The sequence below is a fragment of the Hyla sarda genome, chromosome 2, assembly GCF_029499605.1.
Source record: "Hyla sarda isolate aHylSar1 chromosome 2, aHylSar1.hap1, whole genome shotgun sequence".
Lineage (NCBI taxonomy): Eukaryota > Metazoa > Chordata > Amphibia > Anura > Hylidae > Hyla > Hyla sarda.
This window is the reverse complement of record NC_079190.1, coordinates 195,755,036-195,781,675: the sequence shown is the minus strand read 5'-3', so window position 1 is coordinate 195,781,675 and position 26,640 is coordinate 195,755,036. Positions and strand designations below refer to the sequence as shown.

The following is a 26,640-nucleotide window of genomic DNA, read 5'->3' as shown; positions in this document are numbered from 1 at the left end:
CGTGCATCAGTTGTGTAGCATCTGGCGCCCATTATTTCTGAACGATGGACTGGGGAACACAGAAAGATATACTCCCCTGTCCGTTGGCAGTCAGGCAAGTCCAATGGGCACCAGTAAAGTAGTAGATTGACCACAACTGCTCCAAATAAAGTAAAATTATTCAGTTATTGATTTTGTGTGGAATTTAAAGGGTTACTCCGCTCCCCAGCATCCAGAACATTGAGTTCCTAATGCTGCGTGCGGGCTTCCGTGTGCACTCCTGTGCGTGCTTCCGTGTGCACCCCCTTTGTGACGCCACAGCCATGTCCCATCAATGAAAGTCCCATAGACTTGCATTGAGGGGGTGGGACATGACGTCATGAGGGGGCGGGCTCATTCTTGACGCTGGGTAGCGGAGTAACCCTTTAAGCTATGTTTACATGCTGCAGTAACACAATGGTTTTTAAAAAATGCAGCACTACTGTGATTCTTGTAAAGCCACAACAAAACTGACATAACAAAAAGGTGATAGCCTCAGACTAAGTTAACAACTTGTCTGGTAAACAAAAAGTGTTCTTTTCCTTTCTATTTAATAAAAAGTAATGTTCATGTATTTCAGTGAACAAAACAAACATTTGGGACATATCAGAATATTTTAATTTTTACATTTAAAAAACAGCAATGTGGTATTTGTTAACCTGACAAAACCTAACACGCAAGAAATACCTAGTGAACAACAAACAATACCTTTCAACAGTCTGCACTTACAGACTATTTTGGCGATATTGTGGTTGGAGATTGACGACTTAAAAAGCACCAGGGTCATGTATATACTATGTACATTACATCCACCACACCAATATAACCTGTGCCATATTTATAGTGAAAATAGTGTCGTCTACAGTACCACTATTTACTTATTTCCAGCCACAGTGACAGGCAGTCTATGGCAAAAGGGTAATGGGCAGCTGCACTCCATCTGCAGGCATCCTGCATGACAAATATGGTGCAGCCTGTCATGAGGAATCCAATATATTCAATAGGTTCATTGTTAATATAGCAATGCAATGGAATATATATATATCTACACATGTATTTCCAAACCATGGCATCTCTAGGTTGAAATTTGCTTTAAAAAATATGGTTACATACACACTTAATATATGTACAACATGGTGAAAACCTCAATTTCATTGACCCATAAAGACTGGCCAAGCAGCATTTAGGTCCCTCTTACAACTACTTACCGCTTGACAATAATAGCATCTAACTGAACAAGAAGAGTAACAACACTCTGTCACAGATAGCTCAGTTGCAGTATTGTATAGCAATAGATTCTAATGTGTCTGGAAACGTAGGAGAAGAAGTAAACTGTGTAATAACATCAGACATCACAGTCCCCAATATCATGGTGCCATCTGCTTTTCTGAATGGTGCTGTTATGGCAAAGTATTGTTATGCTTTGTGCCACAAACTGAAATGGGGTAATATACAAGATAAGGTCAGTTCAATAATAAAGAACATGGCTTATTTTGCAGGTTTTGCTTCTGTTGGGTTTTCTCCGGTATCCAAAGTCTTCAAGAGCCTGAACAGACCAGCTGCTTCCCGGATCCTGCTGAACTCTATGCAGAATGCCTGCACCTCTATGAACAAGTCCTGGACATTTATTATTTTATTCCTTATTAAAGACTGGAGAAAAACACAGACTAGTCTCACCAGGCGATTCTGTAGAGGAAAAAAAATAAAAAAAAAGGTATTAATAAATAAGGCAGGGTTAAAAGAGAGTCTAAAACATATGGCCATACAACAAGGAAATGTACAAGGTATGTAAACTAGTTTCTTCTGACTATATGGAACAACTATGCCTAAGGTCTTAGTCAGCAGCAAATTCTGGCCCAAACAGCATTGGAATGATGACAGAATGAGGCATTATTTTTGTTTAAGGAAAACTAACATCAGCCTCACACTAACCTGCTTGTACAGGTCAATAGTGTGGGTGACACTGATAGCATCGGTCTTTACCTTTTTATTTTCTGTACCTTTGTCCCTGATATGGATGAAAATGTATACATGTATATTAGTCAGTTTGGTGTCTCTCTCTTACACAGCGAGATCTTACTGACTGCTGCCCGAGTGTTACAGTGCATGCATACGCAAGAGAGATTTCCCGCCACATACGACCTATGTACTTAAAGGAAGTTGAAATTAGTATTTATAAAGAGTGTTTACAAGGAGAAAGTGGGCTGTCTTAGCAGTGCACCTCAGGGCTAGGGAACTTAAGTAGACCAGACCAACCAATTTACATACATTTTTATCCACATCTCAGGACCAGAGGCACAGCAAATAAAAGGTAAAGTTGGGTGTAATCAGTCACCCGCACCAGCATGTTGGCATTGGCTGTCTGGGCATGCTAGGAGCTGTAGCTGTGCAACAGCTGTAGCTCTACAGTTTGGATAGAATGCTTTAAAGGGATACTCCACCCATAGACATCTTATCCCCTATCCAAAGAATAGGTCATGCCTCTGGGGACCCCTGTGATCTCTGCTGCGGCATCCCAGACATTTGGTGCTCTGTGCCGGATGACTGGCGATGCGGAGGATCGCGATGTCACGGCCAAGCCCCCCCACCTCGTGATGGCTGTCACACCCCCTCCCATAGACAGGCATTGAGGGGTTGTGGCCATGAGGTCACGAGGGAGAGCGGCCGTGACGTCACGAGCCTCCAGCGCTGAACAAGACGCTCTATACAAACACGGGTGCAGTATTGAGATTGTGGGTGATCCCCAGCGGCGGGAGATAGTGGGGGTCCCCAACGGCAGGACCCCCACTAACAGACATCCCATCCCCATATCTTTTGGTTAGGGGATAAGATGTCTAGGGGCGGAGTACCCCTTTAAGGGTATACACTGACATCTGTATACACTGCCCATTTTTTTCTTTGACTTTTGACATATATAAAAGGCACACAGGAACTTTCTAGCACATACATTAAATGTGGAGAGCCATTTATTCCAACCAGCATACAGCTATTTCATTCATTTTTAGCCAGCTTCTTGTATTCAGTGGCCAAAGGTTTTCAGCCCTGAAAAGTTATTTTGTAGGGGCCATCGAGGTTGCCTGTGGAAATTACTAAATAAAGTTTCTGAATACACCAAGACTGGATAAAATACCCAGGGTCGAGGATTTTAGTAAATACAGTGCCTGAAGAAATCAAGACCTGACATCTCAGTATGAGGCTCACAAATTTGTAAAGAAAAAAAGATTGCAACATTTCAGACATTGTACGAGACGGTCTTATTTCAATTCATTATGTAACTTACCTGCATGTATTTGTCCTTAATTTGCTCACATGTGGATATACAATTGGAGATATAAAGATGGATGAATTCAGGGGGTAGATCAACAGCTGTAGTTAGTCTGCAGAATAAAACAGGGCAATGTGTAATTATATATACACACACACACACACCACAGCACAACATTCTCTTCAGAGGTCTATAAACCTTACCTAAATATCTATCAATGCAAATACTTACCGATTAACTACTTCCATTGAATGCAAAGACATATCCATATTGACCAGAACAGAAAAATACTCTGTAATTTGACTTGACTGCATTAATTTTAGTAACATTTCAATGGCAACCAAAGGATTATTTTCCACCAAGTCTGGAAGCTTAGCAGGGGTAAGGCCAATGTGATAAACTAATTTGGGGTCTTTCTCCAATTCTCCAAGTAGCTGTAAGCAGAAAAAATAAAAATAAAAAAGTTATTACCAATTCCACATTGAACTACCTGCAGACTGTATGGTTTAGCACAGGCAAAAACAACCTTTGGCACTGCAGATGTTTTGGACTACATCTCCCATGATGCTTTGTCAGCATTTTGGCTTTAAGAGCATCATGGGAGATGTAGTCCTAAACATCTACAGTGCCGAAGGTTGCCTATGCCTGGTTTAGCAGAAGACCAGATTTCTTTAAAGCGTAGCTGCAATTTGGATCTGAACTCCCGTTTAACTACCCACTGCTTTTGCATGGATTAATTACTGAAACACATTATGTTGATAATAAATTCTAATAAATAAAAGTTATAAAAAGAAGGCCAAAAGAAAACTTTCCACTAAAAACAGGACTTCTCAAAAACACTTTCAACTTCACCAAGCAGAAATGGTGATACCTGGGCCTCATGATTATTCATAGTTCATGCCAAAATGTATATATAAAATATAAGGCTGCAACGATTATTCAATGAAAATCGATAGAAGTCGATAACTGGATTCATTCTCGACAAATTCAGTTATAGAATAGTTGCCCGAATCACTGTCTGGGGCGCCGAAAGCCATGAGACTGCTGTGGGCGGGCAGTCAGGTGCTATACCGCACCACCACAGCCAATTCCTAGTCCCACCCTCCATTTGACCCACCAATCACATGCTGCCGCTGTACACTCCTCTTCTGCCGCCTGTGGACGCACTCATCGTGCCTCTATTTTATGTGGATCTGCAGCCTGCCCATGAGGACCTCACCCGTACTGCTGCAGTCAGTAAGCCAGGATCCTACTGTGGAAAGGCAAACAAGGTGAAAGCCAGCTCACCCGCGCCCCGAACAGTAGAGCACGGATCCAGGTGCTGGACGGCACCAGCCAATAGCAAGTAAATGAAGGAGATCGGATCCAGCTCAATGCAGGTAAAATCAGGTTTAATCCATAGGACAAGGAAGGAACAAGTAACGCGTTTCAAGCGCTATAGGCGCTCTTAGTCATGCAGATCCTACTGTATAATGTGCCCTGCTCAGGGCTTATGCAGCAACTGTTACTGGCGCATTTATATTGTCATAGGGGTACGTGCAGAGCATTGCACCTTCCTGTCTGTAGTACGGATACTAAGGTGCAATACTCTGCACATACCCCTATGTGTATAGCAGTGTGTAACTATGTAGTACATACACACTGCTATACACATGGCGGTACTACAGACACTAGGGTGCAATGCTCTTTGATGGGGTATCTCAGCCTGATGATACTGGTACTGTGCAGCTCTCTGAGGTATCTCAGCTTGATGTGTGATACTGTCTGGCAGATCTGGGGTATTACACATCACATCAGGCTGCGATACACCAGCTCAGCAGTGTGTGTGTGTGTGTATTATATATAAATAAATATCAGGCTGAGATACCTCATATCTGCAGATAGTATCACACATGAATCTATGTTTAATGAGGAGTTGATTTAAAGGGATCTTGTGCCAAATAGTGCTTATACTATGGCTAGTGGTAGCAGATTGCAAGTATATGGCTGCAGCGCAAAAAAAAAAAAAAAGAGATAGAATTTTTTCCCTTTTTTGGCACTAGAATACAGAAAAATAAAGGATTGGCTAGAACTAGAAACTGCAAGTGAAGTGGATTTCTGCTGCGCCTCCATGATCTCATTTCTAAGAGCGAGCAGCTCTGCCTGGACTTTTGCCTGCACATTTATCATTTTTCTCAAGTGTCAAAAACTTTGATTTTCTAAATCTTGGGTCCAGCGCAGCAGAAATAACCACAGGATTATGGACTTGTTCTGGAAGAATATCACTGCATCTGCTGTGAAGCTGGATGGTTGCAGTGGATTGGAAGCACCTCATGGCCAAATATTCAAAAGATACTGACTCACTGGACCTCACAGTAGAAGGTGCCTCAAGAACACTCCATTTTTCTGGCTTTAGGTTCTGATGGTTCTGACAGGGTTGCAGGGCCATGTTTGTTCAAGGAGTCTGTCAAAGTGCTGTTCCATCTGGTGCTGACATCTTGCAGCGGTTTATGTTCCAATGTTCCCATCTCCTTCAACTTTATTGTTTATTTAAATTCCCGGATTCTTCAATGCACCATTATAACCAGCTGCAAAGTGTGGCCAGTGCAGTGGATACTGGACCATCCATGCTTCTCCTCTAGGATGTTTGCTAGTAGCAAATTGCTACACTGGTCCATATGTCTGGAGTGAAGACAAATCTGCTTTAGCGCTTATGGTATCCTTCACATTCTGAAAAGCCTCCTCATACTTCCTACAGTCCTGCTGCCACTGCATTGACTATATGGACCAGTGTTTCCCAACCAGGATGCCTCCAGACATTGCAAAACTGCAACTCCCAGCATGCTCAAACAGCCAAAGGGTGCCAGAGGCTGCCCAAGCATGCTGGGAGTTTTGCAACATCTGGAGGCATCCTGGTTGGGAAACACTGATATGGACAATGGACTAATGTGGCACTGGCTTCTGCATGGCTAACCAAAAGGCACAAGGATTTGTCATGGGATATATTCCAGCTGTCATGACTGCTTTGCACACCTTGTAGAGGTCTACCTTGTTTGAAGTTTGATTGTTCTGTGAACTTTAAATGATGTTTTTAACTTGTTTTATTTGCCTAATGTACATAGTTATTAAAGAACCCCCCCCCCCCCCAAAAAAAAAAAAAAAAAAAAAAAACTGTGTCATTTTGATGACCAACTACCGTATATACTCGAGTATAAGCCGACCCGAGTATAAGCCGAGACCCCTAATTTCAACCCAAAATCCCAGGAAAAGTTATTGACTCGAGTATAAGCCTAGGGTGGGAAATACCTCATCCCCCCCTGTCATCATCCAGACCCGTCATTAACATCCTCATCATCATCCCCTTGTCATCATCCCACACATCCCCCCATCATCCCACACATCCCCCCTTCATCATCCCCTTGTCATCATCCCACACATCCCCCCTTCATCATCCCCTTATCATCCCACACATCCCCCCTTCATCATCCCCTTATCATCCCACACATCCCCCCTTCATCATCCCCTTATCATCCCGCACATCCCCCCTTCATCATCCCCTTATCATCCCACACATCCCCCCGTCATCATCCCCTTGTAATCATCCCACACCCCCCCCCTTCATCATCCCCACCCCCCTTCATCATCCCCACACCCCCCCTTCATCATCCTCTTCTCATCATTCGCCCTCAGTGGTCTTCAACCTGCGGACCTCCAGAGGTTTCAAAACTACAACTCCCAGCAAGCCCGGGCAGCCACTGCGGCCTTCAACATCATCCAGCCCCCTCTCACCCCCTTTAGTTCTGAGTACTCACCTCCGCTCGGCGCTGGTCCGGTCCTGCAGGGCTGTCCGGAGAGGAGGTGGTCCGGTGAGGAGGTGGTCCGGGCTGCTATCTTCACCGGGGGCGCCTCTTCTCCGCGCTTCCGGCCCGGAATAGAGGCGTTGCCTTGACAATGACGCAGAAGTACGTTGGCAATGAACGCACCTCTGCGTCGTTGTCACGGCAACGTGACTATTCTGAGGCCGGGCCCGAAGCGCTTAGAAGAGGCCTCCCCGGTGAAGATAGCAGCCCGGAACCACTATCCCACCGGACCACCTCCTCTCCGGACAGTCCTGCAGGACCGGACCAGCGCCGAGCGGAGGTGAGTACTCAGAACTAAAGGGGGTGAGAGGGGGCTGGATGATGTTGAAGGCCGCAGTGGTCTTCAACCTGCGGACCTCCGGAGGTTTCAAAACTACAACTCCCAGCAAGCCCGGACAGCCGATGGCTGCCCGGGCTTGCTGGGAGATGTAGTTTTGAAACCTCTGGAAGTCCGCAGGTTGAAGACCACTGCGGGTGGGGGAGTTCACTTGAGTATAAGCCGAGGGGGGTGTTTTCAGCACGAAAAATCGTGCTGGAAAACTCGGCTTATACTCGAGTATATACGGTAATCGATTTTTGAAATAATCTTTAGCTGCAGCCCTAATAATATAGTTTTGCATATCTTTCCTTTGAATTCTAAAGCCAGTAAAATAAGCACCAAAAAGGAGTTCATGTCTCATGTACATGGCTTTATCATAGTCTTGTGACTTATCAGGGTTGTAATAAAAAGGTACCCACAGGGCCATGCTGTACCTCAGATTGTTTAATCATGGTATACAGGTCATTCTAATTGGCTGCCTTTGCTTGGTGCCCATGTCCACTCAGGCAATGTTCACGTGAGGGAATGTCTGCACAGAAATCTCTGTGCGGACATTCCCCTGACAATGGAACTCCGGCAGAAAATACCAGCACTAGGACCGCTTGGAAATGCGCTGTCTCACAGATGGCAATGTATTTCCCTGCGGAGTCCACAGAAAGAAATAGGTCTATTCTTTCTGTGGACAGCAAAATCTTAGTTTCCACGCCAGATGCTTCCGGTGCGAAAATTCTGCTGTTAGAACAAGTCAGCAGAATGCCATTAAAATCAATGGGACTCTGCTGCTGCAGAAAAAGTTTGCACAAAATTGACCCTGTAGTGTGGATTTTTAATCTGCAGCATGTCCCATTACAGTGATTAAAAAAGAGAAAGACACTATAGAATCTCTGCATGGAATTCCGATCAGGAATTCTGCTTAGAATTTTATCTGGACGAACCTAACATTGGTGTGAATGTGTTTCAGCTGACCCATTTACACTGCAGAATTTCAACAGTGGCAAACTCCACTGTGGACAAAAAAAAAATTGACAAAATATTTTGTTGCAGATTTTAAACACACTGGCCAGATTTACTAAAACTGTCTTATTCTTATCACAGAGACTGTCAAATCTATCAAACAACTGGAGTCAAAGTTTGTTACAGATTTAAGTTTAGACCAAAATATGGTTTAAACTGCACCAGAACTTTAGCTGAAGCCAGACTCCCTTTGTCAGATGCAGTAGGGGGAAAAAAAGTGTCAGAGGATACAAATACAGGGAGATAAAAAGGAACATGACAGGCAGTAATGCCACAATGTAAACAGGCATCTTCATATTGGGGTATAACCGCTTGTCCTGTCCATTTATTCCTTTGAAACAAAGTACTAGTTCCTTGTACCACCCTGGATTTAAATCCTTTTCCGCATGTTCACCAAGGTCCTGGTCACAGAACAGATGCGTGCTGGGGGAACAGGTATTGGTGGGGGTGGTGCAGGATTAATGCTTTGCAATTGTTGGTGCAATTTGTACCAGAATTTTGGCACATTTTCTACAGAAATTCTGGCCACTGACTTAAGTTTCCTCTTTAGCTGCACGATTTGGTATGGATTTACCAGTAAAAAAGCTGCAGATTTTTTACCGTGGAAAATGCACAGAATTTCCATACTGTTACAGTCATGGCCATAAATGTTGGCACCCTGAAATTTTTCTAGAAAATGAAGTATTTCTCACTCAAAAGGATTGCAGTAACACATATTTTGCTATACACATGTTTATTCCCTTTGTGTGTATTTGAACTAAACCAAAAAAGGAGGAAAAAAAGCAAATTGGTCATAATATCACACCAAACTCCAAAAATGGGCTGGACAAAATGATTGGCACCTTTAACTTAATATTTGGTTGCACACCCTTTGGAAAAAATAACTGAAATCAGTCGCTTCCGATAACCATCAATAAGCTTCTTAAACCTCTCAGCCGGAATGTTGGACCACTCTTCCTTTGCAAACTGCTCCAGGTCTCTTATTGGAAGGGCGCATCTTCCCAACAGCAATTTTAAGATCTCTCCACAAGTGTTCAATGGGATTTAGATCTGGACTCATTGCTGCCACTTCAGAACTCTCCAGTGCTTTGTTGCCATCCATTTCTGGGTGATTTTTGATGTACATTTGGGGTCATTGTACTGCTGGAAGACCCAAGATCTCAGACGCAAACCCAGCTTTCTGACACAGGGCTGTACGGTGCGACCCAAAATCCGTTGGTAATCCTCAGATTCCTGATGCCTTGCACATATTCAAGGCACCCAGTGCCAGAGGCAGCAAAACAACCCCAAAACATTGAACCTTCACCATATTTCACTGTAGGCACTGTGTTCTTTGTAGGCCTCATTCCATTTTTGGTAAACAGTAGAATGATGTGCTTTACCAAAAAGCTCTATCTTGGTCTCATCTGTCCACAAGACGTTTTCCCAGAAGGATTTTGGCTAACAAGTTCATTTTGGCAAAATGTAGTCTTGCTTTTTTATGTGTCTATGTCAGCAGTGGGGTCCTCCTGGGTCTCCTGCCATAGTGTTTCATTTCATTTAAATGTCGACGGATAGTTCACGCTGATACTGATGCTCCCTGAGCCTGCAGCACAGCTTGAATATCTTTGGGGCTTGTTTGGGGCTGCTTATCCAGACTATCCTGCATTGTCACCTTTCATCAATTTTTCTCTTCCATCCACGCCCAGGGAGATTAGCTACAGTGCAATGGGTTGCAAACTTCTTGATAATGTTGCGCACTGTGGACAAAGGCAAATCTAGATCTCTGGAGATGGACTTGTAACCTTGAGATTGTTGATATTTTTCCACAATTTTGGTTCTCAAGTCCTCAGACAGTTCTCTTCTCTTTCTGTTGTCCATGCTTAGTGTGGCAAACAGACACACAATGCAAAGACTAAGTGAACTTCTCTCCTTTTTATCTGCTTTCAGGTGTGATATTTATATTGCCCACACCTGTTACTTGCCCCAGGTGAGTTTAAAGAAGCATCACATGCTTGAAAATCTTATTTCCACAATTTTGAAAGGGTGCCAATAATTTTGTCCAGACCATTTTTGGAGTTTGGTGTGACATTATGTCCAATTTGCTTTTTTTCCCTCCCTTTTTTGGTTTAGTTCCAATACACACAAAGGGAATAAACATGTGTATAGCAAAACCTGTGTTACTGCAATCCTTTTCTGAGAGAAATACTTCATTTTCTAGAAAAATTTCAGGGGTGCCAACATTTACGTCAATGGCTGTATATCCTTACAAAAAAAATCGTGCAACAGAAAAATGGGGAAAAAAAAACAAAATCCCAAAAACAAAACTGAACCAGCAGTCTGGCTAATTTTGAGATATGCACAACCCCTTTAAAAAGGCACCTGTCACTTAACTCCATAAAACTGCCCACACAGTATATAGCAGCAGCGTTCTTTTGCCAATTATACCCTTATATATTGGTGGCTTTATTCTGTTAAATTCCTTTTTGGGCATCTCAAAGAGTCAGAGAAGCATGGCCAGGGGTCTGCTATGCCCCTGGACAAAAAGTATTTTTTTTTACATAATTAAGCCACCAAATTACATAACAAAGGTGGGATTAACTAACTCCTATACTGTGTGGGCGGTTTCATAGGGTTGAGTAAAGTAACAGATTCATTTTAAGAGTTCTTTACGTAAAAGGCTTACATTGACGTGGTCTGAAATGGCAGGAGGTACTCAACCCCAAGTGCAGTTGTGCACATACGCTGGGGTGGAGGTCCTGCACTTGTGGTCCGTTGCTATCGGCGATCCCCAGCATAATATGCATACAATGGGGGATGCCTGCAGACGATCACAAGTACCACAATGGCATCCTACACCAGATAAACGTGTGAATGCGTGAAATTTAAAACATTAAAAAAACTACATCGGTGTGGTCTGAAATGGCAGGCGATCCTCAACCCCAAGTGCAGTTGTGCACCTACGCTGGGGTGGAGGTCCTGCATTTGTGTACCACAATATAGGTTCACTACTGTGGTAGATGTAAACAATGATTCTTTATGTAAAAGACGGACTCCTTTGTTTACTGCTGTGTGTGTGTGTGTCAATCTTTTCTTAGCATGCACTTATGCATGTCTAATGGGTATGGGTATTCTACTCCTATAGAATTTGGAAAGGGGTTGTCCACAGGTGTCAAACCTGTGTAACAGCAATGATCTCTCCTAAAGGGGTACTACAGGGAATTTTTTTTTTTTTTTTATCAACTGGTGCCAGAAAGTTCAACAGATTTTTAAATTACTGCTATGTAAAAATCCAAACCCTTCCAGGACTTATAAGCTGCTGTATACTCCAAAAGGAAGTTGTATTGTTTTTTTCTACCGCTTTAAACTCCTTCACTGTATTTGCAGCTACCACTTCTGCAGGAAGGCTATTCCATGCATCCACTACTCTCTCAGTACTTCCAGTACTTATCAGTTGCTGTATGCTCCACAGGAAGTTCTTATCTTTTTGAATTTCTTTCCTGTCTGACCACAGTGCTCTCTGCCGACACCTCTGTCCTTGTATGGACATTTGCTCCTGCTCTGGATAGTTGTTGAAATAGAAGCAATTTACAAATCTGTTTAACTGTCTGGGACCAGTCGATCCGCAAAACAAAAACAAAAAATTGTTTTTCACTGGAGTACCCCTTAAAGAATGCTGAAGAAACATGATGCAACTTCTTAAGAGATTTATACCTGTGTCTGCTGAGGAGAAGATAGGGGGCTTTTAAATGCTTTGGCCATTATACGTTTGATCTCAACTCCGGTGCTGTTCTTTACACACATCGATTTGTCCCATTTGATAGCATGATCAGGTTCGATTGGATTCAACCAAGCAAGCTCATCTTCACAGATATGCAGAGGTGGAGGAGGACGAATAAACTCTGGACGAAAATGACCTGTAACAATTTCAAAAAACAATTTACAAAACTACAGAATTAAAAACGCTTTACGTTGCAATATGTTGTGTTTGTATTTGCAATGTGTCAGTGGTGACACCATATATATCCTAGAATCTTTAAATTAATTTTACTTAATTGTCGTATAGTGAATAGAGAAAAGCTCTATGAAAGAATCACAGTAAATGTTGCATATAGTGTATATAGTAGAGAGGTTATGTAACTTTAAATATCTGTCAACATGCTAATATCTAGACCAAGAAACAATTCATAAATTCACAGTCATGTAAATAAAGGAAACAATAAGATAGGTTTAGGTCTCTGTGTGCTTATTTTTGCATACAAGAGGCATCATAACGTCCAGTTTAGCAAAAATGAACGGGAACCTGTCATCAGTGTCATGAAGCTCTGAGTCACTGGGGCAGTCTCCGACCTGACAGATCTCTCCCTAGTCAAAAATATCAAGCACAAACCACTGTAATGTGTTTTATGCTGCCCAAACTAACTGATGGTAAGTTTCCTTTTAAAAGCTGCTAGCAACTCCAAAACGTACAAATGGAAATAAAATATGAGCTATATTTCATGTTAAGCACCAGAATGGTATTAAAGTTGTGAAGGTTGCATGGGTTACATAAGCTCTCTATAAACAGAGGCATATATTTCAAAGAAAAAGCTGAAAATCACCCATTGTTTAACTCATGTTTTAATGAAGACAATTTTTGATGATTTTTTTTTCTAATTTACTATTTTATGACCTACATTATAAAATAACCCTGAAATCTTCCAAATTTTTATTTGACCACTAAGCTTCTTGTTCTATCTGTGATAAGAAGGAAGCTCTTGGAAAGTGATCTATACAGTAAACCAGTAGAAAGACAATAGGAGTTCAGCCTCCCCTAAATGACTTCTGCACAGGTCACAGAGCATGCTTACAAAGAATATGGTCAGGAGAGGTTTATTGTGTGTCCATGTCCATGGGCCTTGTTGTAAAGCATCTCTCAAAAACCAGCTCAGGTAAGATGGCTGCCCCTATTATAATGTACTAAAATGAAATGTAGAATAGATTAGAGAAAAAATGTCATGGTGTACGCTAAGAGGCAGAATACCCCGATTGTGTAATGGATCCATTGTACAACGGACGTTCACAAGTGCAATAATCGGCTGCGGAAAATCTGCAGCAAAATATGGACGTATGAACACCATAAGATTTCCGCCATTTTAACTACAGGAATAATGCTGCACAAATAAAACTGAAATAAAAAAAAGTATCCTCAGAACATTCATGCAATTTCTGTAATGAGAGATGCAAATTTATTTAAGAATGACACATACTTTCTATGGGTGGCTTTGGGCCACTAACTAAAGCTTCTGTAATCTGTGAAGCAACCGAACTGTCAAATCCAGAGTTAGAAGAATCCGGGTCAGGGTCACTTAGGATACTTGGGAAACTGGCTTTGCTCTGTGTTGGGAGCTCAGACTGCCGCTCTAAAAAGAGAAAATGACCAAATTATTATTGTTACATCCAATAAGTATCTTGTAAAAATAATAGTTTCAAACTGTATGATTAAAGTCCGAGGTCGCATGGCAGTATGGCTGTACCTTATTGTTTTACTCTTATATAGCAGCACAGCATAAATGAACGCCCTGTGCCCGCTGTTTCAAGTGCAATCAGGAGCTGAGCACATTTCATATACAATGGGTGCAGGCTGCTCTCAGGAGCCATGACCCACGGCTAATACTGGACATCATCAATAGGGCCAATGTCCTGCATTTACCCTTTAGATGCCATGATCAAAGTTTATTGTGGCACCTAAAATGCGGTAAATATAGTTGCCTCCATCCAATCAGCTGAGAGGATGGGCAGGGGGTCCTTACCTGCCTCCATCCAATCGGGACTCCAATAATGCAGGCAACCTCAGTAACCCGCACTAATGGAATGTGGATAACACCGATCAATGCTGTGCTATGGCCCAGCAGTGTTCAGCATTTACAATTTAAAGATTGTGATAGTTCTCTATGGGAACTAAAAAAAAAAAAAATTGTCACTAAAATGTTAAAGATAGATAGAGATATATATATATATATATATGTTAATAAGCCCCTTACCTAATAAAGTTTAACCCCTGCTGGGGACCCCGGGGATTGCCGCTGCGGCACCCCGCCATCAGTACTGCACAGAGCGAGTTGGCTCTGTGCGTAATGACAAGCGATACAGGGGCCAGAGCAGTGTGACGTCATGGCTCCACCCCTCATGACATCACGGCCCATCCCCTTAATGCAAGTCTATGGCAGGGGGCGTGACGACCGCCACGCCCCCTCCCATAGACTTGTATTGATGGGGGCGGGCCATGACGTCACGAGGGGTGGAGCCGTGACGTAACGATGCTCCGGCCCCTGTATTGCCCGTCATTACGTGCAGAGCGATCTCGCTCTGTGCAGTAATGATAGCAGGGTGCTGCAGCAGCGATCCCCGGGGTCCCCAGCAGCGGGACCGCGGCGATCTAACATCTTATCCCCTATCCTTTGGATAGGGGATAAAATGTCTAGGGGCGGAGTACCCCTTTAAGGACTCAGCGTTTTTTCCATTTTCATTTTTTTCCTCATTACCTTCTAAAAATCATAACGCTTTCAATTTTGCACCTAAAAATCCATATTATGGCTTATTTTTTGCACCACCAATTCTACTTTGCAGTGACATCAGTCATTTTACCAAAAAATCCACGGCGAAACGGCAAAAAAAAATCATTGTGCGACAAAATTGAAGAAAAAAAAAAAATTCATTTTGTAACTTTTGGGGGCTTCCGTTTCTACGCAGTGCATATTTCGGTAAAAATTACACCTTATCATTATTCTGTAGGTCCATACAGTTAAAATGATACCCTACTCATATAGGTTGGATATTGTCGTACTTCGGAAAAAAATCATAACTACATGCAGGAAAATTTTTATGTTAAAAATTCTCATATTCTGACCCTTATAACTTTTTTATTTTTCCGCGTACGTGTTTTTTGCGCCGTGTTCCGAAGTTTCTATCGGTACCATTATTGTATTGATCGGACTTTTTGATCGCTTTTTATTCATTTTTTCATGATATAAAAAGTGACCAAAAATACACTATTTTGGACTTTGGAATTTTTTTTTTGCGCGCACGCCATTGACAGTGCGATTTAATTAACAATATATTTTTATAGTTAGGACATTTTCACACGCGGCGATATCACATATGTTTATTTTTATTTACACAGTTTTTTTTTTTAGTTTTTTTTATGGGAAAAGGGGGGTGATTCAAACTTAATAGGGAAGGGGTTAAATGACCTTTGTTAACTTTTTTTTTTTTTGCAGTGCTATAGCTCCCATAGGGACCAACACCACTGCACACACTGATCTATGCTGATCCCTGCAAAGCCATAGCTTTGCACGGATCAGTCAGATAGGGGCTTGATTGCTCAAGCCTGTAGCTCAGGCTTGGAGCAATCAATCGACGGTCGGACGCTGTGGAGAGAGGTAAGGAGACCTCTGCCTGCGTCTCAGCTGATTGGAACATCGCGATTTTATCGCGATGTCCCGATCAGCCCGACTGAGCTGCCGGGAAGCGTTTACTTTCATTCTCAGACGCGGCGGTCAACTTTGATCGCCGCATCTGAAGGGTTAACAGCGCGCGGCCCAACGACCGGTGCCGCACCCTGTTAGCCCAGGATCCCGGCTATCGTTAGCAGCCGGGACAGACCCGGTGTGATGCAGGGTCACGGCGTGACCCCGTTTTTCACACCGGGACCGGGCTTAGGGTGTACAGGTACGCCCTAAGTCCTTAAGAGGTTAAATCATCCCCTTTTCCAAGTAAATTATTGTAAACAAAAAGAAACTAACATAAGTGCACATGCGGAAATGTTCAAATTATTCAAATATAACATGGATCTGCACAGTTCAATGGCATAAACCTAAGAAAAAATAAAAAACCTATGTCCCGATTAGCACATTTTTGGTCACTTCATATATAAAAAATAAAACGCAATGAAAAAGTAACATCAAAACAAAACTGGTGCTAATAAAAACAACAGATCAAAAGCACAAAAAAATAGGAATCCCTGAATATTGAAAAGTGTTAGGCCCTTTCACACTACAGGAATTTTTTTTTTTTTATTACTGACGTTATTTTACAATAACGGACAAAAAAAACGGATGTAATAACTGATAACGGATGATAACCGATGACCATCATCCATTATTTTTAACTTTTTTTTTCCTTAAAAAACCTGCTGTTTATCTGTTCAGTTACATCCATTTTTTTTTTTTATCAGGTTCTTAACCTTTTTCTGTAAAGCTGTACTGAACTGTTCTCCCCATTATTTTTGCCGGACCAAAAATTAGTGCACGCACCGTCCCTTATTCCGGTAAAAATAACGGACATTAGTAAAAACGGACATATCTGATGCAAAGGGATGGTCAAAAAATCCCATTGACATGAATGGGATTTTTTGACAGGCCGTTTTCAGGACTTTTTGCCGGAGGTAATAATGGAGGTTTTTACAGGATGATACATGTAGTGTGAAAAGAGCCTTATAGGGGTCAAAAGAGGACAATTTTTAGCACAATCATTTATGTACAATTTAAAAAAAAATGTTATTTAATTTTTCATTTAAGTAGTAAAAGAACACAAAAGCTATTTAAATTAGTATCGGAATTGTATTGACATACAGAAGATCACGTGTGATTTTTTAACGAAATGTGCACTGCAGAGCAACACAAGCCGCCAAAGTTTGCAAAATGTTTCTCTTTCTTAAATTTCGCCCCACAAATACACTGCTCAAAAAAATAAAGGGAACACTAAGATAACACATCCTAGATCTGAATGAATGAACTAATCATATGAAATACTTTAGTCTTTACATAGTTGAATGTGCTGACAACAAAATCACACAAAAATTATCAATGGAAATCAAATTTATCAACCCATGGAGGTCTGGATATGGAGTCACACTCAAAATCAGTGGAAAATCACACTACAGGCTAATCGCTAATCCAACTTTATGTAATGTCCTTAAAACAAGTCACAATGAGGCTCAGTAGTGTGTGTGGCCTCCACGTGCCCGTATGACCTCCCAACAATGCCTGGGCATGCTCCTGATGAGGTGGTGGATGGTCTCCTGAGGGATGTCCTCCCAGACGTGGACTAAAGCATCCGCCAACTCCTGAACAGTCTGTGGTGCAACGTGGCATTGGTAGATGGAGCGAGACATGATGTCCCAGATGTGCTCAATCGGATTCAGGTCTGGGGAACAGGCGGCCAGTCCATAGCATCAATGCCTTCCTCCTGCAGGAACTGCTGACACACTCCAGCCACATGAGGTCTAGCATTGTCTTGCATTAGGAGGAAGCCAGGGCCAACCGCACCAGCATATGGTCTCACAAGGGGTCTGAGATCTCATCTCAGTACCTAATGGCAGTCAGGCTGCCCCTGGCAAGTCTATGGAGGGCTGTGCGGCCCCCAAAGAAATGCCACCCCCCTCCATTACTGACCCACCGCCAAACCGGTCATGCTGGAGGATGTTGCAGGCAGCAAAACATTCTCCACAGCATCTCCAGACTGTCACAGGTGCTCAGTGTGAACCTGCTTTCATCTTTGAAGAGCACAGGGCGCCAGTGGCGAATTTGCCAATCTTAGTGTTCTCTCGCAAATGCTAAACGTCCTGGACGGCTGTAAGCACATCCCTCACCTATGAACGTTGGGCCCTCATACCACCCTCATGGAGTCCGTTTCAGACCTTTTGAGTGGACACATGCACATTTGTGGCCTGCTGGAGGTCATTTTGCAAGGCTCTGGTAGTGCTCCTCCTTGCACAAAGGCAGAGGTAGCGGTCCTGTTGCTGGGTTGTTGCTCTCCTACGGCCTCCTCCATGTCTCCTGATGTACTGGCCTGTCTCCTGGTAGTGCTTCCATGCTCTGGACACTATTCTGACAGACACAGTAAACCTTCTTGACACAGCTCGCATTGATGTGCCATCCTGGATGAGCTGCACTACCTGAGCCACTTGTGTTGGTTGTAGAATCCGTCTCATGCTATAACACATGTTGTTGTGCAAATGGAACAGACAACAGGTGGAAATTATAGGCAATTAGCAAGACACCCACAATAAAGGAGTGGTACTGTGGGTGGTGACCACAGACCACTTCTCAGTTCCTATGCTCCCTGGCTGATGTTTTGGTCACTTTTGAATGCTGGCAGTGCTTTCACTCTATTGGTAGCATGAGACAGAGTCTACAACCCACACAAGAGGCTCAGGTAGTGCAGCTCAACCAGGATGGCACATCAATGAGAGCTGTGGAAAAAAGGTTTGCTGTGTTTTTCAGCATAGTGTCTAGAGCATGGAGGCACTACCAGGCGACAGGCCAGTACATCAGGAGACATGGAAGAGGCCGTAGGAGGGCAACAACCCAGCAGCAGGACCGCTACCTCCGCCTTGGTGCAAGGAGGAGCAGAAGTATTGCCAGAGCCCTGCTAAATGACCTCAAGCAGGCCACAAATGTGCATGTGTCCACTCAAACTGTCAGAAACAGACTCCATGAGGATGGTATGAGGGCCTGATGTCCACAGGTGGGGGTTGTGCTTACAGCCCAACACCGTGCAGGACGCTTGGCATTTGCAAAAAAACGGCTGCTGTCGCCTACTACTTCCCCCCCCCCCCCCCCCGATATGTGTCCCTTACAGTCAGTCATATGTATGCGAGTATTTTTCTACATTAAAGAAGATCGAGAAGCAGCAGTGAGTTGCCATCATCTTTTATTCTTTGTCTTTCGCATTTGCCAGAGAACACCAAGATTGGCAAATTCGCCAATGGCACCCTGTGCTCATCAAAGATGAAAGCAAGTTCACACTGAGCATGTGACAGACATGACATGAGTCTGGAGACGCTGTGGAGAACATTCTGCTGCCTGCAACATCTTCCAGCATGACCGATTTGGTGGTGGGTCAGTAATGCTGTGGGGTGGCATTTCTTTGGGGGGGCCGCACATTTCATAGTATATACTATTTAATGCATTCTGTGAGATTTTGTACCACTTATGTTACCTGCAAGAGCTAACTGAAGTCCACTGATGTCCACAGGTTGGGCCAAATTGGTCACATCCATAACAGCGATTTGTCTGGGAGTTTTTTTAAATAATTCCCTGGGTGGAGCAAGCATTAACTGCGAGAGGAAGAATTTTTCAGGTGGAGTAATTGGTGGTAAAAATCCTGTAGACAAGAGGAAAATAATAATAATAAATCAGGTGGACAGTGTAAATTACCGGGATATTACAAAAACTCTTACTATCCAATAAATTACAGTTATGCAATGGTATAAAGCACTAAAAATGTTTGTATAATAATAAATAAATATATATATATATAAATTTTAACAATTTTCCATGCTGCTGGCTTCTCCTACTTGCTACTCCACGGCCTCACTCTGCAGGTCTCCGCCCCCTCAGTATGCTGTCTGCTTACATCTCCCCTAGCATTAGCAAAACTACAACTCCCAGCTTGTCCTCACTGACAGTAGCGGGACACAAGCTGACAGTGGGAGGATTTTTCCTCCAGCTGTTAGCCCTGCGCTGACAGCTGTCAAAGAAGTGGGTCCATGACATAGGTGATGATGCATGGACACAGCAGGACTAGTATGTGTTCAAGTAGGCAGGAGGGCAGTTGTTTGACTGGCTTTTTCACTATGAAATACTGAAAATGTTCTAATAAAAGCAATTGCAAAACCTATTGGTTTTGCATGCTTTACAACATATCAAACGTTTTTGTATCTGACAGAGCCCATTTAAACTGTCAGTGTCATTTGAAAACTTTAGACAAGTTGCCTATGCATTTCAAAAGTTTAGATCACATTTATCTATTTATTGCTATTTTTTTTTTTTTTTTTATAGCAAATACTAAACAATGCTATATAGCACTAATCAGTGTTTTCTGCACCATATTTCTTTGGTCTGTTAGAAGGCAGACTAGAGAAGAAGAGTGCAGCAGGCAGCTGAGCATTTGACTGGAGCTTCGCAGGCCATCTTAGATGTTACAAATGGATCTGGATAGGTTGGAGGTTTGGGCTGGGAAGTGGCAGATGAGGTTCAACACTGATAAATGTAAGGTAATTTACATGGGGAGGAAAAATCCGGGCTGGGATTATGTATTAAATGGGAGAACATTTGGGACAACTGATGTGGAAAAGGACTTAGGAGTCTTAGTTAACAGTAAATTTAGCTGTAGTGACCAGTGTCGGGCAGTTGCGGCCAAAGCAAATAAAATCATGGGGTGCATCAATAGGGGCATAGATGCCCACGACAAGGAAATAATTCTACTGTTGTACAAATCACTAGTCAGACCACACATGGAATACTGTGTACAGTACTGGGCACCAGTGTACAAGAAAGATATAGTGGAGCTAGAGAGGGTTCAAAGACGGGCAAACCAGGGTAATACAGGGAATGGGAGCACTACAGTACCCAGAAAGATTATCAGAATTAGGGTTATTTAGTTTAGAAAAAAGAAGGCTTAGGGGAGACCTAATAACTACCGTGTTTCCCCAAAAATAAACCCTACCCCGAAAGTAAGCCCTAGCAGGATTATGGGGTAGGGCTGCAATATAAGCCCTACCCCGAAAATAAGACCTAGTCCAGGGGTAATCTGCTGGCGGACCGCGGTGATGCAAAATAAGCAAGAAATCCATGTCAAAACCAATAGCTTTCAACCATGTGAAGAAAGTTATTCAAGAGCAGAGAGTAGGGTAAGGGTGTATTCACACGTACAGTATCCTGTGCAGATTTGAAGTTGTATTCAGTCATTTAGTTTACATTGAAATCTGCAGCAGGGGTGTGGAAATTTTATAAAAAACTACTTGTCCACGGGACTAAAATGGAGCAAAATCTACTCGTCACTCATGATGATCCATTTGTCCGGGCCAAATTTCGCTTTTACGCTCTGATTTTTTCCTCCTCACCCTATAATAGCCATAACTACCTACTATAATGACACCTTTTCATTTTTCAATAACATATTCTCTGGACCAAAAAATAAAAAAGTGATATTGAAATAGTAAAAGATAATTTTGCAGATTTGGTGGTTTTCTTTTCTGCGCCATTTACCTTGTGGTTGAGGTAACATGTTAGTTTTATACTTTAGGCGCCTGATTACAGCGATATCAGATTTGTATAGTTTACGTCATGTTTTACTAATTCTGGATTTTTTCAAATTTTTTTAATTGCCATATTTTAACCCCTGTAGCTTTAGTTTTTTTTCCACATACCAGGCTGTATGAGGGCTAATTTTTTTGCGCCATAATCTGTTTTTTTGTATCGGTACCATTTTGGTATTGATCTGAGTTTTTAATCGCTTTTTAACTTTTTTTTCTGGGATATTATAAAAATTGCAAATCTGTGGTTTGGTATTTTTTTTACATTTACCGTAGGGGATACATAATGTTATATTTTCATAGGTTGTACAATTACGCACAAAGCGATACCAAATATGTTTACATGTTTTTATATAGGAAAAGGGGGTGATTTGAACTTTTAACATGGCAGGGGTTAAAGGAGAACTACGGGATTGAACATTTTATCCCCTATCCTAAGGATAGGGGATAAGTTTCAGATCGCGGGGGTCTGACCGCTGGGGCCCCCCACGATCTCCAGTACGGGGCCCCGGCTCTCTGCATAGAGCGCGTGTCGACCACCGCACGAGGCTGCGGCTGACACGCTCCCTCCATTTACTGCTATGGGAGAGTCGAAGCACTGCATTCGGCAATTTCCGGCTCTCCCATAGCAGTGTATGGAGGGGGCGTGTTGGTCGCTGCTTCGTGCGGTGGTAAACACGCCCTCTCTAACCAGAGAGCCGGGGCCCCGTACGGGAGATCGCGGGGGGCCCCAGCGGTCGGACCCCCGCGATCTGAAACTTATCCCCTATCCTTAAGATAGGAGATACATTTTTCAATCCCGTAGTTCTCCTTTAATGCAGCGGTCTTCAAACTGTGGCCCTCCAGATGTTGCAAAACTACAACTCCCAGCATGCCCGGACAGCCAACGGCTGTCCTGTCATGCTGGGAATTGTAGTTTTGTAACATCTGGAGGGCCACAGTTTGAAGACCACTGGGTTAATGTGTGTCTTTCAAACTTTTATTAAAACTTTTTTTTTTTTTAACACTTTATTACACTTATGTGAGGAATCATTAGATTCCTGAGACAGATGAATAGAGTTCTATTGAACTCTATTAATCTGTGTGCTCTGTGATCAATTGATAGAGCCTGGTCCAGCCAGGATCTTTCAATGACAGAGCGGGGATAGCAGGGAACAGAGGTAAGCCCTCCGGCTACCTCTATAGTGGATCTCCCCCCGCGATCGCGCTGCGATCCCCCCCCCCCCCCCACTAGCCCACGGCGATCTAAAGGGTTAATAGCCAGCCGCATGCTGGCTATTAGCGGCGGCCCCCGGCTACTGAGAACAGCCGGGGGCTGCAGAGTATGGAGCGGGCAGGAATCCCGAGCCCGCTCCATACTCCCCTGTGAGCGCCGCGAGCATCTCCCCGTGCAGACGTGCCTCCTCCTCTCAGCTCTCCGAAGCTACAGCTGGGGGGAGTGAAGGCAGAGGACGCAGGTCTGCACGGGGAGCAAGAAGACACGCCCCTCATCTCCCCCCGCACGTCTGCAGAGCAGGGGAGAGAAGACAAATACTGTACACAGCTTCTCATCTCCCCTGCTCTGCTTCGGAGGACACAGGTTTTTATAGCCGGGGGCTGCAGAGTATGGAGCGGGCAGGAGTCGGCAGCCCGCTTCATACAGACTGCAAATCGCCGCCGTGCTTGTCAGGTCCGGCCCTGCTTGCCCGAAGCCGGGCTAAGGGCCAGACAAATTCACCTGCCCGATGCTCAAAACTGCTAGTCCCGGGCGTCGGGCGATAGGAATTCCACATCCCTGCTGCAGTATAAAATCCTGTGCAGGATACTGTATAAATTCACCCTTAGGGCACGTACAGAATCTACTGCATATTTTGTTCAGCTGATTTTTCTACCCATTGACATTAAAGGGGTACTAAGGCGCTAAACATCTCATCCCCTATCAAAAGGATAGGGGATAAGATGTTAGATCACAGGGATCCTGCTGCTGGGGACCCCTGCAATCTCTCCTGCAGCACCCCCGTTTTTCAGCTGCACAGAGAAAGGATCGCTCTGTGGCTGATGACAGGCGGTGCAGGGGACGGAGGATCATGATAGCCCCGCCCCTCAATGCAAGTCTACGGGGAGTGGTGGGATCCCTGCGAACATCTTATCCCCTATCCTTTCGATAGAGGATAAGATGTTTAGCGCCGGAGTACCCCTTTAATGGGTAGCAAAATTAGCAGCAGAAAATATGCAGCAGATCCTGTATGTGTGAATGTACCCTTAAAGTACTGCAGTCTTAGGGGATAAGTGTCTGATCTCTGGGGGTCCAAATGCTGGGGCCCCAACTCGGCCGGAGCTCTCCCCGTACAGGAGGTGTGTGGACCACAGCAGACACACCCTCTCCATGTATCTCTATGGAAAAGGCGGAGATGCAGAGGTTTTTGCTGTCAAAGCCCAGGAGACCTGCTTGGTTAAGCAATGCCCAGCGGGCACCTGGCACATGATCACTTCCTCATCAAGCTATAATGACAGGCATATAGGTATGTTTACACTGGTTTGTTTTGGTGCTGATATCCATGTGGCTTGTCAGGACCACTAAGCATTGACATGTCAGCGCTGTTTCTGAATATTCCCACTGAAGTCAATGGCAGTCCATATAAATCACTATCATACATGGCAGATTCCCTTCTCCACTACGTCCATATAAAGAAGCTGCTGCACACCTGTCACCATTGATGCCCTGCACATAACCAGGCACTACAAGCCCCAGCACACCTCGCAATGCTCTCCTGGACAGGGCAGTTAGCGTTCCATAACAACCCCTGGGCGGGCGCTCACCTGACAGCGGCCTCTCGGCCTCTTCCGCAGGCGGGGGGTTCAAGAGGTGGGCGAAGATGGCGGCAAAGGGGTTAGCAGCCAGGGGCTCGGTGCGGTACATCTCCCAGAGCAGGTAGAGGGCTGTGAGGCGCTGCGGGGACGTGGGCAGCAGGTCGGGCTGCTGCAGGAGCATCACCAGCACGGATCCCACCCGAAAGTGGTCAGTCTTGGTGAAGTAATGGTGGAAAGCCGTGGACAGGCCCTCGAAGGTATTACTACACGCCTCCTCCGTCATGATGCCCAGCAGGTTACACAGCTCCTTCCCGCACAGATTCATGGTGAGGCCGGTCCGGTACTGCTGCCGCCGCTCTCCCGCCTCTTCTCATTGGCCTTCCCGTACCAGCTCGTCCGCGCTTCCTGTGGCCGGGCTGCTGTCCCTTGCTCCTCTTTTCACTAGGCAATAAAGCTATCCAAAAAATCGGCAAACGTTTAGCGCCGCTCAGGAAGCGAAATGACGTCATGTACGTAGGAAACGTCGTGCTCGTTCCTGCAACGTGCGCGTCTGCGTTACGCTACCAGTGCGCATGTGCAGAATGAGAGTTCAAATGATGAGTTTATTGCTATTGAAGTTCATCTCCCTTTGAAGCGCCCTCTATTGGTCACCTTTTAACTATAGTAGATAGTTGGCTATAGCATATACTTGTCCACAGATAATTATGGGAACATTTGTAAAAGAATTAAGATTGGAATTTTTTTTTTCTATAAAACTCAACAGCTGAAGGAGTTGTCTGGTGAAAATAGGGGAAAGCCATCAGGGTGATAACACTGGATAGGGAATGTTTGTGCCAGTGCAACACACATTGGTATGGGGCAGGGGTGAGGGCACTTCTTGCCCTGTACACTCATCTGTGCATATACAAGTTCAGAGCATGCAGCGTTTTCCCAGTATACAGTGGTCCCTCAACATACGATGATAATCCGTTCCAAACGGACCATCGTTTGTTGAAACCATCGCATGTTGAGGGATCCGTGCAATGGAAAGTATAGGACAGTGGTCTACAACCTGCGGACCTCCAGATGTTGCAAAACGACAACACCCAGCATGCCCGGACAGCCAACGGCTGTCCGGGCATGCTGGGTGTTGTAGTTTTGCAACATCTGGAGGTCCGCAGGTTGTAGACCACTGTAAGAGGAAGTTGTACTCACCTGTCCCCGACGCTCCGGCAAGGCCTCTGCTTCCCCGGCATCCGCGCTCTCCATCGCCGCCATCACGTCGCTACGCACGCTGCTCCTATTGGATGACGGGACGGCGTGCGCAGCGACGTGATGACGACTGAGAGCGCCGACGATGCAGAGGATCCCTAAGAGGACGCGCCGGAGCCCCGAGGACAGGTAAGAGACATCATCGGAGCTCACGGGGCACCGTAAACGGCTATCCGGTGGCAGCTGAAGCAGTCTGCGCTGCCGGATAGACGTTTATGTGATGGCCGACATAAAAAAGTATCGTATGTTGATGCTGCCTCTGAGAGGCCATCGCATGTTGAAATTATCGTATATCGGGGCCATCGTAGGTCGAGGGGTCACTGTATAGCCTTCCTGGCATTGGCTCAGCCAGCTAGTATCTGGTCTGTCAGAAGGCTCTGTAGTAGAGCCCTGCATTGGGATCCCGCGGGACCAAACCCAAAACATGCTGGCGAGGGCGGTCACGAGGCTACTGCGGGCGACTGAGTCACTGAGGCTGCTTTAGGATTTTGCGGGATTTGTGGGACCCGCATGTTTTGGGTTGGGTCCGCGGGATCCCAATGCACGGCTCTACTCTGTAGGTCCTCATCTGCCCACCCTCCTGGGCATCTGGACTCGGCAATATAATATAGATGCTGCAGAGATTTCATGGTTACCACTTTGGGTTACATCTTGGAAACTATACCATTAAAGGGGTACTCCGGTGGAAAACACATTTTTTTAAATCAACTTGTGGCAGAACGTTTAACAGATTTGTAAATTACTTCTATTAAAAAAAAATCTTAATCATTCCAGTATCAGCTGCTGTATGTTCCACAGGAAGTTCTTTTCTTTTTGAAATTTTTTTTTCAGTCTGACCACAGTGCTCTCTGCTGACACCTCTGTCCGTATTTGGAACTGTCCAGAGCAGGAGAGGTTCGCTATGGTGATTTGCTCCTATTCTGTACAGTTTCTGGCATGGACAAGAGGTGTCAGCAGAGAGCACTGTGGTCAGACAGAAAATAAATTCAAAAAGAAAAGAACTTCCTGTGGCGCATACAGCAGCTGATATGTACTGGAAGGATTAGGATTTTTTAATAGAAGTAATTTACAAATCTGTTTAACT

General features: G+C 44.2%; 1 protein-coding gene across 1 annotated transcript; it reads right to left on the bottom strand.

The window, feature by feature from the left end:
* Nucleotides 1-584: 584 nt before the first annotated feature.
* On the bottom strand, nucleotides 585-24,834 carry CNOT11 (CCR4-NOT transcription complex subunit 11). Its single transcript, XM_056556088.1, has 7 exons — nucleotides 24,315-24,834; nucleotides 19,418-19,582; nucleotides 13,684-13,836; nucleotides 12,149-12,351; nucleotides 3,515-3,717; nucleotides 3,299-3,395; nucleotides 585-1,704 (listed from the first exon to the last, which is right to left on the bottom strand). Exons 1-7 carry the CDS (start codon nucleotides 24,628-24,630, stop codon nucleotides 1,507-1,509), a joined length of 1,335 nt encoding a protein of 444 aa, XP_056412063.1. The 5' UTR covers nucleotides 24,631-24,834; the 3' UTR covers nucleotides 585-1,506.
* Between the last annotated feature and the right edge of the window lie 1,806 nt (nucleotides 24,835-26,640).

Bases quoted from the DNA above. Each gene is read 5' to 3' on its own strand.
- CNOT11 (XM_056556088.1), bottom strand. From the start codon at position 24,630: ATGAATCTGTGCGGGAAGGAGCTGTGTAACCTGCTGGGCATCATGACG. The intron at 19,583-24,314 runs GTGAGCGCCCGC...TCTTGTCTACAG, and splicing joins GGCCGAGAGGCCGCTGTCAG to GATTTTTACCACCAATTACT. The intron at 1,705-3,298 runs GTAAGTTACATA...TTTCCTCTACAG, and splicing joins TTAAGGACAAATACATGCAG to AATCGCCTGGTGAGACTAGT.